The sequence below is a fragment of the Drosophila bipectinata genome, chromosome XL (genome assembly GCF_030179905.1).
Source record: "Drosophila bipectinata strain 14024-0381.07 chromosome XL, DbipHiC1v2, whole genome shotgun sequence".
Classification (NCBI taxonomy): Eukaryota; Metazoa; Arthropoda; class Insecta; order Diptera; family Drosophilidae; genus Drosophila; species Drosophila bipectinata.
In genome coordinates, this window is record NC_091734.1 from 13,719,985 (window position 1) to 13,738,722 (window position 18,738).

Below are 18,738 nucleotides of genomic sequence, written 5' to 3' on the forward strand. Positions count from 1 at the left end.
AATATTAATTTGTGCTTTAACTTTTTTTATTTCCAATTAAGCTCTTTTTTAGTTATAAAAGCTTATATTTTAGAGAAATTCTATCGAATTATACATGTATTGGCAACGCAGCACTATCGGGTGCAATGGAGACGGTATTTTTCAGTCGATACCTATCGCCTTCGTGAACCGGGCGAAGAGTAACGAACCGGGTAAAAACAGTCTTTTAAAATAAGTTCGAAAAGATGCAATTTTATGATAAAGTACTGAAAGTCTCTTTCAAAAAGAGATATATATAAAAAAAGCTTCAATCCCATGTGGAATTTAAACTTTTAATATTGCTTTTTGTTCAATAATATCGATATTATCGATTATTGCCGATACAAGTAGGGATATTCAATAAAATAAGTTATACTTTCAGGTTTTTAGTTTAAAAAGTATTAATTTAATGATCGGATGAGATAACATGGCTTAAATAATATATTTTTAGCCTCAATCTTGTAAAATACTATGAAACTTTAATGGGAGATACTTACGCTTTAAAACTATTTTTAAAAATTTCCTTTAAAAAAATTATGTATTTTTAATAAGGAACTATCAGTCTTCAAGGACTCTCAACTTAAGAACTTAAGGGAGCAGAATTAAATAGATCCAATTTATTTTATATTCCTTGCTTCAAATTCTGAGAGAAGCGCATTAATTTATTTTATAAATCAAGAAAAATTAAATAAATCAAATTTGAGAATAACTTAAATGAAATCTTAATACATAAATAATTTCAATTATACATTTTATGGAAATAAAACAAAAAAATAAAAAAAAAAATGGTAAACTGCAATAAAACTTGTTTCCGGCACTTTCAAAATGCCTACTCCTACTACAGCTCGGTATTTCTTAGAACACGTCATTATTTATTTGTTAGTTAGTATGCCTAACTTATCCAAGAGTACATTTAATAATAAACGTAACTATATTATCGAAAAAAAGTTCTTTTTTAAAAAAAAAAAATTGGGCTTTCCATGCACTTGGAACGCACTTGGTATCCTTTTCTTGTGTTTAGCTCCCTGTTTCTTATCAGTGACCTTATATAACATGATCCTCTGGTTTTTATTCTGATTTCAACTACATTTTATCAGTACGTAGTAGTGCTAAACGAGTCCTTACACCTAGCAAAAAAAAATAGTAGTCATAGGATTAAGGAATACAATGTACAAAGCAGTCAAAGTTTCGCTGTTTCGGTTTTTTGGGGGGGAACAGGGGCATCATAACAACGGGCAGGGGGCAAGGGGCAGGGGGCAGGGGGCATGGTGTGTGTGTGTCAATGGAGTCAATGGGTAAAAAGGATGAAGGATGAGGATGGATCATCATTTTGGCATAGCAAGTCTTTTTGTGGGTTCGACTCCGATCTATCAGCCGGAGCAAGTTCATCCGCTTTAGATGTGATTGCGATTCCTTTGATTGCCTCCTCCGCCACCGCGCTGGTTGCGATTTCCGTTACCGTTTCCTCCCATTCCTCCCTGGAAGTGTCCTCGGCCTCCCGAATTGTTATTATTGTTGTTGTTGTTAAAATTCTTAAAAGGCATATTGTTGTTGTTGTTGTTGTTGAAGGGCATGTTCATACCCATGTTGTTCATATTTCCCATGGCATTGAGGTTGCCACCACCATTTCCTCCACCTCCATTACCGCCTCCACCGTTTCCTCCGGCAAAGGGATTGAAGGGATTCCCCCCATTCGGCATACCTGATCCTCCGTTTCCACCATTGCCTCCACCGACTCCAACGCCGACGCCAACGCCGACCGGCATACCCATGCGGCCGGTGCACGGTGGCGGCTGGTTGAAGGCCGGAAAGTTGCCCATCATCATTCCAGACATACGGTTCGGCCCGAGGCAAATATTGGGCGGGGGCTGGCGCAGCATCTGGGTGAGGTTCGGCGGCGGCTGCGAGAGATTCGGCAGGATGACGGCACCCGTGACGGAGCCTCCGGTTGGGCCGCTATTTTCCTCGGGCAGCTGGGACACGTGACCGTTGTCATCGATGTAGATGTAGAGCTTTCCAAAGATCTGGAGCAGAGTGGGATTGTTGACGATGAAGCTAGTGTCGAAGGCCTTGGGCATGTCGGCCGGGATCTGGTGGAACTTGCTCAGCTCCACGAACACCAGGTTGAGCTGCTGGTTCACCATGATCTTGTTGTTGCTTCCGAGGTTCTTGTACCAGTTGGAGTTCTGCATCAGGCGGCGTATCTCCGAGATCTCCTTGCTGCCGCCGGAGAATGTGGGTGTGGGAGTGCCGGCCTGGGTCTGATTCGAGTTGAGGGCAGCCGACGGCTGAAGATGGGCCCGGCGGGGATCGCGGCGTGGATCGGTACGCACGGACGGCTTCTCGGCCTGAAGATTCGGCGGTGGGACGCTCATCGATGGCGGCGGCACGTTCATGGACGGCAGGCCCGCCAATGACGGTGGCGGCGATACGGGTGTGACTTCCGGTGCGCCTCCATCCGAGTCCGGCGAGGCTATACCCCCCTTACCATACGAGTCGCCCAATCCGTCAGCGGCCTCGTCCACCAGTTCGGGCAGTCCCAGGATGCGGCGCATGCGCGGATCACGCAGCTCACGCTGCTCCTTGTGCAGGGCCGAGGCCCGCAGCTGCGTGTAGTCCGGCTCTTCGACGTCCACCACGTTCAGCTGCCAGCGGATCGGCATGTGCGAGAAGATGGCCGCATCGATCTCAGTGGCCGGACGGTAGTGCTTCATCGGCTCGAACGGCAGGCGCATGTCCACGTCGCGCTTGTGCTCACCGTCGTTCTGCAGGCGCCGGCGACGCTCCTGCTTCTTGATCTTCACCGGATCATAGTCATATACGGAAGCGCGTGCATATAGCGATGGGGAGGCCTTGGTCGCCTCCTGATCCTGGTCCGGTTGCTTCGGCGATTGGGAGCCCGGCTCTGGAGTGGGTGTCGGGGTCAGAGAGTGTGAGTTGGAGTTGGAGTTCTCGTTGGAAGATATTACATCACCGTCGCCGCTGTGCGCTTTGAAGGGATTGCGGATGATGTCGCGGTAGAAGGCGGCCCTGGCCTCCGGATCGGACTGCTTGTCGCCGAACAGGTAACGGCTGAACACATTTGAGGACGTGCTGGTGGAGCTGGCTTCCGTAATCTTGGCCGTGGTCTTGGTTAGTTCCTCGCTAACTGGTGGCGGAATCTCTAGAACTGGCGAGGCGGCACTCACCGGCACCACCAATGGCTTGGCGGTGAGGCTCTGGCCGAGCATATTGCTCATAAAAGTGGGCAGATCGAAGACCGAGGGCATCGGTGCCTCATCCACGACTGGTGCGATCGGTACCTGTGGAGCTTCTTCTGACTTGGCGTCCTTTACCTGCTGCTCCTCCGGCTTCTCCTCCTCGGCATTGGACTCGTTGCCATCGTCTATCACCAGCTGCTCCTCGTCATCGCGATCATCGTCCACTGGAAACGAACGAGAACGAGTTAGAAAAGGATTCGGAATTACTGACAGAGTACATCCGGAGAAGTTTGTCATTTTTTTTGGGGGGGGAAGTCTAGTGCTCCTTGAATACTTCTTCAAACAATCGATATACTCACGCGGATCATTCAGGTTAACGTGGGCGTCTTTGAGATACTGGGTGTAGTCCACCATGATGAAGCCGTTGCTGTTCGAGTTGCTGTTGACCTCCACTTCCGGCTTGGGTGCCGGGTTGGAAACGCTGCGGACAAGGAAGACCCAATGTGTGACAAGGACTCTACGGAATATCTAAAGGCTTACCTGGTGGACGCTTGGTTGGCCTCGGACTTGGCATCCTCGGCCTTCCTCTGAATCTCCCCGATCTCGATCAGCGTCAGGCCGGCATCGGTCAGCTGGCCGAACGGAATCTGCATCATCTGCTCCAGATTGGTGATGCCCAGCTTGCTCAGCTTGGTCATCTGGTCGGCACTCAGGACGTGGCTGAAGTTGCTCAGGTCCAGGTGCGGTGACAGGCCTGGAGGCTTCGCAGCCGGCGATGTGTTTCCTGTTTCTGGGACGGCGGCCGGCTTAGCACCTGGTTGCGCCTTATCGGCCCAGCGGGATTTGCGTTTCTTTTCCTGCGGCGGAGGATTTATGACCATGTCCAGGAGCGAAGGTATGTTGCCTCCAGCATCCGCTTGCTGTTGTTGTTGCGATTGCTGCTGCTGTTGTTGCTGCTGCTGTTGTTGTTGCTGCTGTTGTTGTTGTTGCTGTTGAATCTGTTGCTGCTGCAACTGTTGCTGATTGGGCTGGTGTGGCTGATCCGGCTGTTGGTTCTGCTGGTTGCGCCGGTTCATGCCCGCACTGGCCAGCGTGCTCCAGGTGTTCTCCCGCTTGTACTGCTCGCACAGCTCCTCGTGGCGGCGCGTCATCTGGCCGAGGGCCACGTCGCGGGAGATGCGCTTGAAGTCGCCGAGAATCTCTTTGGGCGCCGTCTCCATGTGCTTCAGGAGGATATTCCTCAGCTGTTCGGAGAGCGGCTCGCCGTGATGGAAGAGGCAATCGTCGCCGGCGTAGCATTCCATGCCCAGGTAGTAGTATTTACACGGGAATTCCTTGTGCATGTAGGAGCACTTGTCTCGCTTGGCGCAGCAGTCCATCAGATAGAACTTGCACAGCTCCAGTTTCCGCGGCTCCATCCGTCCGCCCATCTTCTCCGGTCCGTCACCGGAGTCGCGTCTATTCCGTTTCGCTCCGCCGCCACCAGCCCCTCCCCCAGCTCCTCCACCGCCACCGCCATCGCGATCTCGTCGCTTGCGGTTCCCGCCCCTCTGATCCTTCTCCCGGTCGCGGCGCATTCGACGGCGCTGATTCATTCCACCGCCGGCTGCCTCCTCCTCCGAATACGAATCATAGCTGCTGTAGGGATCTGGCGGCGAATCGAAGCCTCCGAGCGGTACAACCGGACCCTCACCCAGATCCGGCCAATCGGGCGGTCCGTTGAAGCGCTGGCCAAGGCCGGAGGTGGTAGGGGGTGGACCTCCGGGCGGTGGGCTGCCGCCTCTAACGTTCATCATCTCGTACTCATCCATGTCGTCGCTGACGGCACCGCCCCCCAGACCGGCGACGTCGTCCTCCTCGCGACGAATGCGTTTCTGTAGGAGATTAGGAAAGGTTTAGTGTTGCTATAGGATCTATTGATCTTGGAACTATAATCCCTAGCGATCTCTGTATTAAGGACTGAATTAAGTAGCTTGTTTAGTAGCTCTAACTATAATTACTATTAAAATAGAGGATAAATAAAGATCTAAACCAGATAAACCCGGAATTAGATGATATATACTGGATGTGATCTTGAAAACCCTATACGGTAGGGTTCTTTTAACAGAATTGCAGGTTTAACATAAACCAATTAAGAACTAAATAATAATTAAGTAATTAATAATTAAGATATAAACCTAGACAGTGATCCGATACGATCTATACCCGATCCACACGATGGGAAATTGAACCTAGAAGTGGATCACCATGAAGATATCACATCGATTTCTAGTGTTAACCCAAGAAGAACCGATTCGTCAGGGTGGATTAACCCATTAAGATAATTGAAAGAGTGGAACTAATTCAGGCGCTAACACAGAGCTGGACTAGAGATATTGGGGATATTTGGGGAGGGGGGGCCGCCTTACTTGGTGCTCCTTGTCCTTCTTTTGTTCACGTTCGCGTTCTTTTTTGCGCTTTCGTCGCCGGCTGCTGCGACTCGGTTGCTGGCCGTGCTGGGAAGCAGCACCACCGGCTGCTAGATCCCCGCCCTGACCCTCCGCGGAGGTGTCAGCGAGGAGTTGGTCCTGGTTGAGGGAACGCATGCGCGGCATGGGCGGTTCTATGCCCTTTTTCTTAAGGGCATTGGCAATGGCATTCTCAATGCTCACCGCATGATCATCTAAAAGGATATTCGGTTAAATATATGAATCGTCTAAAAAGGGATCTTGAGAGGAGTGCCTGAGTGGAGGAGTCCCTGAGTGAAGCGTTACCTTCCAATGGCCTTGGCTTCTTGGCCTTGGCAGTAGTGATTCCATTGCCCAGGGCATCGTTGGCCAATCCCATGTAGACGACATCCTCGTCGGACATTTTGTTCTTCATCTCGATGCCCATAAACTGGACATCCTCGTCGGCTATGAGTGATCTCTTTAACGGCGCTAGTGGCTGCTGATGCTGTTGCTGCTGCTGTGCCGGCTGCTTCATCGGCTGCTCGTCCTCATCATCATCATCATCTATCTCACCGTCCTCGAGATCCTCAGCCAAATCAATTACCGCAATGGATGACATTGTGACCACCAAAAAATAAATCGGTCTAATTACCAATCACAGTGAATTACCACAAAAAGTGAATCTCAATAGTGTTTATCCGTATGGCTTTCAAAAATCGGAAACTGCAAAGGAGGATATGGAAAAATGTCTGGTTGGAAAAGAAGGTCATAGGATAATGGATCCCTATATACATATTTTGGTTTTAATTTTAAGGGGTTTCTATATTGCGTAAACCTATAGCATCGTATATATATATATATATATATTATATTCAGAAATATATTCCTTGAAAAATAATTATTTTTATTTTGGTGGGGAGCCCCTCACCTCACACTCTGACCAGCAAGCTTCCAAATATGTTAAGCTTTAAAAAGCAAAGATTCCTAGGTTCCAAAGAATTTCAAAATTCTGGAATTCAAGGCCTACTTTATAAAGTTGCTATTTTTTAAAAAAAAAGATTAAAATATAGTGGGTATTTCTTAAAAAGAAAAAATGAGAAAATATCAAAATAATTGGTTGATAAAAAAAAGAGATAAGAATTAAGTGATAAATTAAAGATAATTAAATAATAATTTTATGTTAATAATTAAAATAAATAAATTTTTAAAATGAACTCCATATCCTAAAGATACAAAAATGTGAAAAATTTCTACCAAAAAGCGAAAATAAAGCCAAGTTTGGAAAACAATTTCAAAAATATTGTATTTTTTGTTTTTTTTTAAAGAAGTACCGTTCAACAGATCACAACACACACACACACACACAGGCACTTTTCAAGCCCAAAGCGCGTGCTTGTGTGCGTTTTGTTTATCAGATAGGGGGGAGCGGGGGGAGGCTTGATCCGAAAAGTCCAAAATGTTCAAAGAATCCAAATCTAATTAATGAATATGGTAAATACAAAGCGATATGATAGAGCTCAACACCGAGCGCGTGTTTCATTCTGATTTTGGATTGTTTATCATGTCATCTCCCTCGCACCACGTACTACATATGTTTTATAAACATACAGACACGCTATAGCGTGTATGTATGAAATATAGAAAGGAAAAAGATATGTATGTATGTAGGTAGATAGGTATGTACATTAACTGTAAATTGCTTACACTTTTCGCATTTAAATGATTGTCGATCCACGAAATAACTTTTTAATGAGGCGAAAGTTAGCTCATTGTTTGAACATTTTTCTCTCTAAATCGAGTTTGCAATGCGTGATTGCTACGATGTGGTATGTGTGTGTGTCTGTGTGTGTGTGTGTTTATGTGAATTTGAACAGCTGCGCAGTTTTTCAGGCTCGCACCAGCATATGTACATATGTATGTATATATTGAAATACATATGTAAATGTGTATGCGCCTTGGAAATGGAAATAACAAATATATGTATGTAGATTTCCTCGTTGTTGATCGCTTTTGGGGGGCATTGAAGTTGAGTTTTTTTTTGTTTTTCAAAAACAAACAATACAATAGATATGTCTTCAAAAGCCGAAAATTGTTTGGTTTTGTTTCGTTTTTTTTTTTTGTTTTTTGTGGGGGCTTTTTACCCCCCCTTTCTGCGCATCCGTCCGTCCCGCTCTAACCCGCAGCTAGGTGAAGGTTTGGGGCGTGGCGTAACAGATACACTTATATACGGCATGCATGTATGCACGTTGTATGTATGTATGTACGCACGATGTCTGAGCAAGCAGGCAATATGTGCGCATACATACAAACATACATATGTACAGAAAATGCGTATTCTTCGTTTTTTTTTTGTCTTTTCCAACTAAAAACAAACAATTTTCGGATCTTACATTTGGATTTGTGACTTTGTGTGGATTTTTAAACGATTAGAACTTTTTACTCGATTATAACATTGCTGTTCGATTGATTTTCGGTTATATGTATGCTCATTTTTTGGCTTGGTTTTCTTTTCATTTTTGTCGTTGTTTTAGATGACTTTTTTTCGCTTTTTTGGTAATTTTTTCGCATTGTCTTTTTGGATTTAGCGTCGCTTTTTGTCTGCTTACATAATGGAAGAGTGGTACAGTAGGTGAATAATATATATATATATATATATATTTATATACATATATATACATGCATATATGGTGTACGCACACACATATGAATGGTTGCTTTTTTAGTTGTGCATATACAATGACATACATATATATATAGGTGTGAAAAATCGTCGCAGAATCGAAAATTCGCAGCCAATTTTGCAAATTATTTTCGCTTTGATTTTTGTTCTACTATATATGTACATATATGCTGTCTCGCTCGCTCTGTATATTAGTTTCTCTGCCTTTATCGGCCCTGGCCTCAGTAAATCTCTCTCCCCTCTTCAAATCCTGTTACTGTACTGATACGCTCATATGACAGAATACAATATACAAATACATTAAATTAAATAAACTTCTTCGTCCAACTGCAATTTTTTTTCAAATGAATTCGTAGTAGCAGTGTTGCCAGACATCGGTTTGCCTTTCCCCCCCCGATAAAACGATCCCACTAAATGCCTTTTTTTGGTATTTTTATGTGGTGTGTTATATATATCGATATTTTTTGTTATACATTTTATAAAGTTATGTTTTAAAAGAGTATAAATAATGTTTAATAAAATAAAAGATTAAGCTCAATACACCATAGATTTATAGAATTTACTTGAGTCCAAGCCATCGATAAGACTTTCTTGCGCGCCAAATTCAAAATTATCAGATTAAGTGTTGGGAAACACCAAGGCATTGAGAAATGTGTTATGTTTGTGCTTTTTTTTGTTATATTTTACATTCGTAGTTCAACAATAGTTTATATCAGTCAAAATTTGTGTAGTTATTTTTTTTATAAGGATTTCATCTAGAAAAATTAATTAAGTTATTTATCAGTGTTGCTTAACGATTAAACAAACCGCAATTCCATCCTATCGCCGATCTTCGCGTGTGGCGATCGTACTATATATATACGTATGTACATATATAAGCTGCTGATAACGAAGACGATCAGTTGGGTGTGTTTTTCTTTTTTTTAGAGAAATCCGGGTGCTAAGCATGGCGAGCAATTGCAAATCCCAAGTCCAGGAACCATCTCGGATCAGCAGCGACATGGTCAACGAACTACCAGGAAACCAAGCCATATTGTCGGGCCAAAACCAGGTCTGTTCAAAGCGTCATATCAAAGACATAACCTTGACATTTACCACCGTTTCTGATTGTCACAGGGCAACGGAATCGATACGCCGCAGTTGATGATCATTTTCGATGCCGGCGACCTGAACTCTGCCCGCCAACAGTTGCTGCCATCCCTGCAGGATCCCTTCGCTCCGGGCGCCGTTGCCACGGTCCTGTTGCAGGAGAGCATAGCCGAGCAGTTTGTGGGTCTGTTGGCACACGATCTGCGTCCCCTGAGCGAGGCGGTGGCCAAGAATCCGATCCGAGTAAAGGCTATGGCCCAGATCAACAAACTCAAACTGAAAGTGGTCAAAGGTACGCACCTAAAACCGGAGGAATCTCCCCTGCTGGTGTACGACACAGTGCACAGCTATCTGGGCGATGGAAGAGCCACTGGAGTGATAACCGTGGACGTCTTCCGCACCGCCAAGGAGGCCGGAGAGCTGGCCAAACGCGATGCCCTGCTCTTTGGCCAGGTTAGCATCTGGAACGAAAAGCTGGCCTGTGCCTATGAGCTGGTGTTGCGCCTGCCCACGGATGTCTTTGCCATCAACTGCTTTAACCCAGACTTGACTCCCATCAAGGATGCTTTCACTGCCAACCAAAACGAAGTGCTTGTGGAGAAGAACTATCACTACGAATGCCTGGAGTTGGGCAATAAACGGCGGATTGTCGTCTTTCCCATTGGCACAATCTATGCGAACTAGATGATCCCAGGACGTTCGAGGATATGCAGCCAGGTGCTTGATCAGCCATACTTTTTATACCTCTCTTAAGCATTTTAATGTGTGAATTTTGTGTAGTACGTGGGGGAATATATTTTACAAAAGCTTTTTAATCCAATACCCTTTTTTTTTTTTTAATTTTAAAGGATCTTTATATATAGTGGGTGATTGGGGTAGGTCCTAAATACATTATCTCTATGTGCAACAGGCGCTTTTCAGGCATGCGTGGAGACTTTTCCCAGAAAATGAAAATCTCTGGAAAATGTAGGAAACAGTGATGTGAAAATTGAGTATAGGCAGGACACCCTGCACACTCCAGGTCAAAATATTAGAACAGAATATGTATAAAATGGTGATAGTTGTGAACTACTATCTTATCGTTTGGGCTGTAAGTTTAGATAAAGATAGAAAAGTAACTGAAGTGTGCGAATTGGTATCTTTTGTAGTGCTATTGTGTTGGCCAGGTCTGTGTGTGTGTTGAGAAATCTTTACCTTTCTCTCTCCCAAGTTGTGGCCAATCTTTTTCTGGCTAATACACAAGTTTCCCTTGCTTTTTCGCCATCTGGACACGTTGGGTCGTGTCTTCTTCAGACTGCTTCGGTATGTTAGTGTGCGGGTGGCTGGAATTAGTGTATTAGTAAGTGGGAAACTAAAGCTGTAACTAAACAAAGATATTGTACTTAAAAAACCGTTTGCTCTCTCTTTCTGCCTGCTGCCATCTCGCTCGCTCCAAGGCCCCCTTTACACTCTCTCTCTCTTCGGTTCTTGCACCCCCGGATGACGTAGTAGTGGCTCTTTTGGCTGCCATTGCTCCACTTTCACGGGGAGAGCGCAGAGAGAGAGAGCATATTAGAACATGGGCGTAGAAAGGGGGATGGTTAAGCTGGTAGGGTTTTGATACTTTTTCTTCTTATTATCCACCTTGAGCTTGTACTATATTCCCGTTAGTTTTTAGTTAGTTTCTTGAATTATATCCCTTTTGGAAATTATAAAGACTACGTCCCAGTGGCCCTCAACTAGTTGTTGTTATTTCTCTCATGGTTAGAAGCTATTGTTTGGGTTTTGTTGTTGCCAGTCTGCGCTGGTTCCCGCTACGTCGAGGTGAGCTCTCTCCCTGTTTCTGGATCCGTTCCCGTCATTCATCGCCCGTTGCCCTCCGTCCGCCGCCTCCACTCCGTGCGGAAGGGGAAAATGCCCTGTCAGTTGCAGTCGTTCCAGCTCCAGCTCCAGTTCCAGAACCAAATCCATATCCAAAAACAGTAAGAATCCTCAAAAAACAATGCCACCGCACAAGTGGACGGATGAGTCCCGGGACGCCAGTTGCTACTACGAGGACTCTGCCGGCACTGCCACTCGATTCCGCCGGAATTCATCCTCCTCGAATGGATCGGGGTCCGGGGATCGCACCGACGACGAGGCGGACGACGAACGGGAGGCCTTCTGTTCCGGCGAACGGCCGCTGATCCGCTCCAGTGCCGGACCCGAGGGTGAGTACCTTCGATAAGATGCACCATCCATGTTCTGGTTTTCCGATTGCCGTTTCACATTCAATTATATCCACTTGGAATGCCTCCTAATGCCACATTTCATGCCGCAGTGGAGCGTTATCTAAGAGGGAAATATTATATTTTTTTCTGAAAAACGATAACATTTAAAATATTTTATGAAAATATTGTAGTTTTAAGAGCCATCCGGGTTCACCAGAGCCAGGCCTGACTTTAGGAAAATGTATCATTTATGGCGCAGTTTATTTTTTTAATCATTCGGACTGATTAAATATTTAAATGGCATTCCAACTACCGGAACATGTCGATGGTAATACGCCTCCAAAATAATCCACTGTCTCTCCCCCCGCCAGATAACGATGGATGCGGCCTGCTGAAGACCCGACACATCTTCGGACTCATGGGCTTCCTGGGCTTCGGCGTCGTCTACGCCATGCGCGTGAATCTATCGGTGGCCATCGTGGCCATGGTGAATCAGACCGCTATCCCGCACAGCAATTCTTCCGTTATCGACACCGATACGTGTCCCGTGCCTCCAGTGCCCGGAGGGAATGGCAGCGCTCCGATCCCGATCCGGGAAGGTGAATTCGTGTGGGATGAGGCCACGCAGGGATTGGTGTTGGGGAGCTTCTTCTATGGCTATGTGATCACCCAGGTGCCCGGCGGACGCATGGCAGAGCTGTACGGCGGCAAGCGAATCTACGGGTACGGAGTACTGATTACGGCCATCTTCACACTCCTCACGCCGCTGGCCGCCCACTGGGATCTGCCGCTGCTGGTCCTCGTTCGCGTCCTGGAGGGCATGGGCGAGGGTGTCACCTACCCGGCTATGCACGCCATGCTGGCGCAGTGGATCCCGCCGCTGGAGAGGAACAAGTTTGCCGCTGTCGTCTATGCTGGCTCCAACATTGGCACGGTGATATCCATGCCCCTGACCGGATGGCTGTGCTCGCAGGACTTCCTGGGCGGCTGGCCCTCGGCCTTCTACATCTTCGGACTGCTGGGCATCTTGTGGTTCGCCTGCTGGATGTATCTGGTGTACGACAAGCCCCGGGATCACCCCCGCATCTCGTGCGCCGAAAGGGAATATATCGAACGCAGCCTGCTGGCCCAGCGACGTATTGAGGAGCCAGACTTGGAGGAGGAACCCGATATCGAGGAAGATTGCGAGCAGCAGGAGGACCGGGTAAGCATGAGAAGACCTGCCGAGGATGAGGGGATACCCTGGCGTTCGCTGGCCACCTCAGTGCCTCTGTGGGCCATCCTCCTGACGCAGTGCGGCCAGGGCTGGGCCTTCTATACGCAGCTGACGGAGCTGCCCACCTACATGAGCAACATACTCCACTTCGACATCCAGTCGAACGCCGTGCTGAACGCTGTTCCTTACCTGACCGCCTGGATCATGGGCATAGCCTGCTCCGCCCTCGCCGACTGGATGCTCGCCCGTCGCTACATCTCCCTCATCAACTCGTACAAGCTGTGGAATACGGTGGCGTCCGTTGTGCCCTCCCTGGGCCTCATCGGCATCATCTATGTGGGCTGCGACTGGGTGTGGGTCACCATAATGCTGGCCGGTGTTGGGTCCTTCGGTGGCGCCGTCTATGCCGGCAATCAAATGAATCACATCGCCCTGAGTCCCAAGTACGCCGGAACAATGTACGGAATAACGAATTCGGCGGCGAATATCTGCGGCTTCCTGGCGCCCTATGTAATAGGCTTGATTATCAATCACCGGGAGACGTTGACCCAGTGGCATCTGGTCTTCTGGCTGGCAGCGGGCCTGAACATAGCCGGTAACTTCATATACCTGATCTTTGCCAGCGCCAAGGAGCAGAGCTGGTCGAAGGGAACATCCAGGAGGGACACTGTGCAGCGCAGCCAGCGGGCTTGATTGATATTCCCCGAGCAGGATCCGAAGCATTTGTGATAATTCCAATATATAGTAGAAATATATATATATATATATACCATAGATTATGGACTCGAAGTTTCCCCCGGATGCACCAGAAGCGTCGTCAGTATTTGAAGTGGCTTCCAACCAACCAAAAAATGAAACACTAGTGCTACCAAAATCGTTAATCGAACGATATATATATCATATATGATCATGATCATGAGAAATGTTAATTGTTTTAGTGTGTCGTTTTATATGGACATATATGTTTTGCTAGACGTGCTGTATTTTTTGTTTTTTTTTTCATTTTTGATACCAATATTTGTACCAACCATATGAATATATACATACATATATATATTTATATATCTAAGATATACACACACACGAAGGATGTTGCACATTCAGCTTTAGAAGGAAATTATACACGACTATACTCCTACCAGGTGTAGTTCTATATAGCGTTAAATATATATACATATATGTATCCGTACGTGAAGTACTACCATATCCTATAGATACGCCAGTTACTAAGTCTGTGACGAATGGATAAGTCGAAATAAATCGCATAAACATATCAATTATATGACTAACAGATGTTTCTAGCGATGGAGTGACTTATATTTTCGGGGTTTTTTGAAGGGAACTCTAATCATAGATATAGTAACGCTCGTCTCAACCCCACAATGGGTAAACTATTATATACTTTTAGGCATTTTGTTGCACATTTGAATCCAAAGAGAGACTTTATTTTGGTTTCAACAGGTACATCTTTTCATGATTTGTTTTCAAATTCCCTTTCAAAAGAATTAACCTGCAAACAGACGACCTAATTTGAAATCTTTAAAATTATGAAATGGCAACACTGCGTATGAGTAATGAAGCTACGTATGCGTGATATCATTGCGTATGAGCGATAAACTTTGAAACTGTCTGGCGGGTCATTATTGTTTAACTGTTTCCAGTTTACAGTTAACAGTTATGGGCTTATGGACCAAAACACATATATATGGCTTGAATATGTACAGAAACAACATAACACGCTAATAAGCAATAGTATTTTTAAAGAAAATAGGGAAAAAATTTAAAAAATATTGGGAAAACACGGACAGATTTGGTAAATATGGAGATTTAAGGAGAATCGATGCACAAATCGTTAAAGGTATTATGTTTCAAAATCGGATGGATATTGACAAAGATATGGCCATCGCAAGGGGTCAAAGTTGCACTCCCCATGAATTTTCGATTTTCAAAGGGGATCCTCCAGAAAAATTAAAAAAAAATGGATCCAAAAATTTGTTCTCAGATTTTGATGCAGATTTATGTAGAATCGATCCACAAATCGTTTAAGGTATTCCGTTTCAAAATCGGATGGATATTGACAAAGATATGGCCATCGCAAGGGGTCAAAGTTTCACTCCCCACGAATTTTCCTTTTTTGAAGGGGATCCTCCAGAAAAATTCGAAAAAAATGGATCCAAAAATTTGTTCTCAGATTTTGATTCAGATTTCGATTTTTGAGGTGTACGGCACAGTGATTTCTCTCAGTGTAGGGCACATACAAGCCATTAACATGCACTTGCAGATCGAGCATTCCAGCACAGCCTCCGTACGTTCGGTTTCGGTGCGATTACCGTGGCACAGTTTTAACGCTGCTGTCTGTCAGTCCGTCGGCTTGTCCGTGAATCTGTCCGCCTGTCCGCCTGTCCGCTGTATGCCCGTCCGGTGGGACAAGGCGTTTCTCATGTGCTCGCATCCCCGCCCCCGGGGCACGCCCTCCCGAAAAATGCCAGGCATTAATAATGCCTAAGTGACATTGCAGTTTTTGTGTCGCAGTCTCTCACGCGGTTTTGTTTGTATTTTGGCGCTTTGTCTTTTTTTTTGTCAATTTTCTCTTCATTGCATAACAATTTTCTGCCCATCACCCCCACCACCGTCCCTGTCCCTTTCCCATTTTCCCCTTTTACCTTTTACCGATGCGAGAGTTCCCCGGTGAACTTCGCGTGGCCATAAAAACCGTGCCACAAAAGTCAAGTGAAAATATTTTGGCGCCTCTGTTATGACAGCCGTGTGCCTCTCTCTTCCATACACAGTGGAAATACTTTATACTTACTCTATGTATTTTCTTATATTTTTTCCAAAAGAAAATCTTTAGTATTTGGCAACATGGCGTATGAGTAATGCATGGCAGACCTCATATTACGTATACGCACTGTGAACTCAAGCTTTGAGCTTTTCTCTCAGTTTCTCTCAATGTACTGTTACTTCTCCCTTTTCGGTCTCGCTCGCGTTTGCGTTTTTAATTAACGGTAGTTTCTTCTATTGCCACACGAGAGATTGCAAATGAAGTAATTATAAAAAAAAAAATTAAAAAAAATACCGCTAGAGATGGGGAAAGAAGCCCGTGATTACGAGCTACATTTTTCGGTTCAATTTCATCCGATCTGCTCCGGTACATGCCCTCTCTCTCTCTCTGCCTAGATATCTGGCTGTCTCTTTTCAAATTGGTGTGCGTTTTTCCTTGCCAAGAAATGCGTTCATGGTCAAAATGTCAAAACGTGACGCAAGCGCAAACAGCCAACAGCAACAGCAACAATTAACATCAGCAACACATCCCCAACATCCACACAAGAGCATCAACAATGGCATTAAAAAAAAAAAAAAAAAATACCAAAACCAACAACAGCCATAACAAAATTACAAAAAAAATACAAAACAGACATTATTGTTTTGGCCCGGCCAGTAAGTGATCCACAAAAAAAAAAAAAAACAAAAACAAAACTATGTGAAAATTTGTGCAATCAAATATTTGGTTGAATAATTTTCCAAGTGCCAAGACTAAACAGTCAAGTGCACTGAATAGAATATATGTAGCTTCTTCAGTTATAAGAATTGAGGTTCAAAAACCCCAAGCCACCAAGCCACCACTCCCCAAGGCTTTCATGATTTTTCAATTAATAACCCATCGAATAAAATATTCCCATTGACCTAAATTCAAAATTTCAGAGTGGAAATAATAATTCAGAGTAGAGATAATTATATTTTGGTGTATTAAGGAAATGATGAAGTAATTGAGGTCATATTAAAAATATTATTATATATGTATGGGGAGATCTTAATCAAAAAAACCGCAGCTTCCCAGGTGAACCTCACAATTCCCCATTCCCAGACCTAGATTTTGAGTTCAGTTCGGTTATCGGTTGGCTAATTGATAGATAACCTGGCTCGAACCTGGCTTTGCTAATCGTTTTGATTTCTGATTTTCTGAATTTCCGATTTCTGACTTGGTTTCGTATTCAACATTTTTTTCTTGTTGTTGTTGTTGTTGTTATTGTATTTTATTTTTTTTTTGGTGGCTTAGTGGCGCGTTTTTTATTTATTCACTGTTAACTGAACCTTTGTTGGTCGTCGCTTTGCTTATTTCTTGACACTTTCACTTTTCTCATTAAGATATGAGCTCGCCCCCCCCTACCGACAGGTTTTTTTTTTTTTTTTTGGAGTGTGTGTTGTTTTTTTTTTGTTTTTTGTTAATTTGCTGACAGCAGCTCACAAAACCTTACGTGTACCAACCGACAGACATAAGCCCAGACCCTTGCACTGAGAAAAGAAAAGTTTTTCAAAAAACTATATTTATGCTTTAGAGAGGTTTGGATCTAACCTATTCTTATAGAAAAGTTTTCAAATATTAATCCTCTGCAATACTATTTCTCTAAGTGTATCAGCCTGCGGGCTAACCTTAAATATTTTGCGGTTTCATTTGCATCTCCATCCCTTGCTCCATCTCTGTCTCGGCGTTGAGCTTTTTCCCTCTCGCTTTGAGTGATATTGAACTTTGAGTGCATTAATCGAGATCTCTGGCATCTCTCTGGCTTCTGAATGCAATTATGCATTTTTTTTTCCTTTTTAATTTTTTGGAAACCCTTTTAAACCCGTTTGCCGTTGCAAGATCTTTGTCATGCTTCTTCTGTTTTTTCGTATTTTTTATTTTTTTTTTTTGGCAATAACAAAATGCATTTTTGTTTCGCCTTACCACTTAGCATTTAATTTTTGGCAGCTTTTGAGGTTTTCTACCTTTGTTTTTTGTTTTTCTTCAGAACTGGTTTCCATTTGCTTAACGGTAAATGCAGCCATAGCCGCCATCGATGAGGCCGTCTCTGTCTGGCTTTCAGACTATTTTTTTTTTCGTTCCCAACTTTTATTTGTGGCTTTTGTGGAAAATTGAAAAGCATTGCACGAGATGTTTGGACGCTTCAGGGATTGCATAATTTATGGCTTGTTTGGGGGGGAGCAGGATGGCAAAGGAGGTGGAAATGTGGGGTTTTCCCAGAAGTCGATCGATCTTCTGGCCATCCCTAAAAAGCCTTTTGAATCCCCGATGCGGAATCTGTGCCAGGAGCAAGTATCTCTCCATCTTACCCGTTTTGCTGGCTGGCTCAAAACGGGTCAGCAGTGACACAAAAAACCGAAACAACAACAATTGTTCCATCTCTTGCAACATATTTCGGGTTGGCATTCCTCCAATCCCGTCGTTTCGACTGGATTTTTGGGGAGTGGGAACGGGAATATTGCAGGTGGAGTAGTTTTTTATTTTTTTTTTTTTTTCGATTTTTATCGATTCGCAAGTGAATGTCCAAACATGGAAAATGTTTGTTGCATGTTAGCTGCAAATTATAGGCCATTTAATTTATGGATTCTCGTCATTTCTCAATCACTTTTGATCTCTATAATTAATACTTTGTATTTCTGGTGGGATTTTTCAAGACATTTTTGATGAGATATGGTTTGGTTTTGGATGAATCATTTTTTGGGTATATTTTTACATTTATTTAACCTAGATGATTTAATACAAAGGTTTCTATTAATAATGCCTTGAAAAGGGAGTTAAAAAAAACCATTGCAGCTTTCAAGGCGCAAGGATCTCTTCAAAGGCGTATTTTTTTTCTTTGAGGATAAGATATATAAGATATATCTACTATTATATCATGTTTATAGGTTTATTATCTAGGAATTGCAATTTTATGGCTTTTTTTTAAAAACTAACCGATTGACCGACTTTAGTGGAATTTTGGCCCAGCGCTATATGGTTATAGTTATTGTGATTGCGATTGCAGCCATCATTCCAGTCCTCTTGGCTTATTCAAATATCAATGGCTAATTTCATTTTTGCGGCCACTTTTGCAACACTCACACTCTCGCCAAAAGTCCATATAACATAATGCCA

The 18,738-nt window shown here is 44.2% G+C and overlaps 3 protein-coding genes and 1 long non-coding RNA gene across 8 annotated transcripts; 2 read left to right on the plus strand and 2 right to left on the minus strand.

The window, feature by feature from the left end:
- Positions 1 to 708: 708 nt before the first annotated feature.
- On the minus strand, positions 709 to 8,716 carry su(sable) (suppressor of sable). Of its 4 annotated transcripts, none has more exons than XM_017246948.3 (6): positions 8,627 to 8,716; positions 5,972 to 6,370; positions 5,627 to 5,880; positions 3,759 to 5,092; positions 3,578 to 3,699; positions 710 to 3,442 (listed from the first exon to the last, which is right to left on the minus strand). In XM_017246948.3, the coding sequence occupies exons 2-6, from the start codon at positions 6,264 to 6,266 to the stop codon at positions 1,413 to 1,415; spliced, it is 4,035 nt and encodes a 1,344-aa protein (XP_017102437.2). In that variant the 5' UTR covers positions 6,267 to 6,370; positions 8,627 to 8,716; the 3' UTR covers positions 710 to 1,412. The 4 variants fall into 4 exon arrangements, with proteins under 4 accessions (XP_070137364.1, XP_017102437.2, XP_017102436.2 ...); XM_017246947.3 differs by having other exon boundaries at positions 8,393 to 8,678; XM_070281255.1 differs by lacking the exon at positions 8,627 to 8,716 and having other exon boundaries at positions 5,972 to 6,496.
- Positions 8,717 to 9,013: 297 nt separating this feature from the next.
- On the plus strand, positions 9,014 to 10,234 carry LOC108129045 (uncharacterized). The gene is made up of 3 exons (XM_017246964.3): positions 9,014 to 9,189; positions 9,255 to 9,378; positions 9,444 to 10,234. Exons 2-3 carry the CDS (start codon positions 9,274 to 9,276, stop codon positions 10,098 to 10,100), a joined length of 762 nt encoding a protein of 253 aa, XP_017102453.2. The 5' UTR covers positions 9,014 to 9,189; positions 9,255 to 9,273; the 3' UTR covers positions 10,101 to 10,234.
- On the minus strand, positions 10,205 to 10,940 carry LOC138926590 (uncharacterized). 2 transcript variants are annotated; one of them, XR_011443160.1, is made up of 3 exons: positions 10,799 to 10,940; positions 10,611 to 10,738; positions 10,205 to 10,373 (listed from the first exon to the last, which is right to left on the minus strand). It is a non-coding gene; the product is annotated as an uncharacterized lncRNA (long non-coding RNA). The 2 variants fall into 2 exon arrangements; XR_011443159.1 differs by having other exon boundaries at positions 10,205 to 10,504.
- A 457-nt stretch (positions 10,941 to 11,397) lies between these two features.
- On the plus strand, positions 11,398 to 14,098 carry MFS10 (major facilitator superfamily transporter 10). The gene is made up of 2 exons (XM_017246961.3): positions 11,398 to 11,605; positions 11,977 to 14,098. Exons 1-2 carry the CDS (start codon positions 11,398 to 11,400, stop codon positions 13,512 to 13,514), a joined length of 1,746 nt encoding a protein of 581 aa, XP_017102450.2. The 3' UTR covers positions 13,515 to 14,098.
- Positions 14,099 to 18,738: the final 4,640 nt, after the last annotated feature.

Bases quoted from the DNA above. Each gene is read 5' to 3' on its own strand.
- LOC108129045 (XM_017246964.3), top strand. From the start codon at position 9,274: ATGGCGAGCAATTGCAAATCCCAAGTCCAGGAACCATCTCGGATCAGC. The intron at 9,379-9,443 runs GTCTGTTCAAAG...TGATTGTCACAG, and splicing joins TATTGTCGGGCCAAAACCAG to GGCAACGGAATCGATACGCC.
- MFS10 (XM_017246961.3), top strand. From the start codon at position 11,398: ATGCCACCGCACAAGTGGACGGATGAGTCCCGGGACGCCAGTTGCTAC. The intron at 11,606-11,976 runs GTGAGTACCTTC...TCCCCCCGCCAG, and splicing joins CTCCAGTGCCGGACCCGAGG to ATAACGATGGATGCGGCCTG.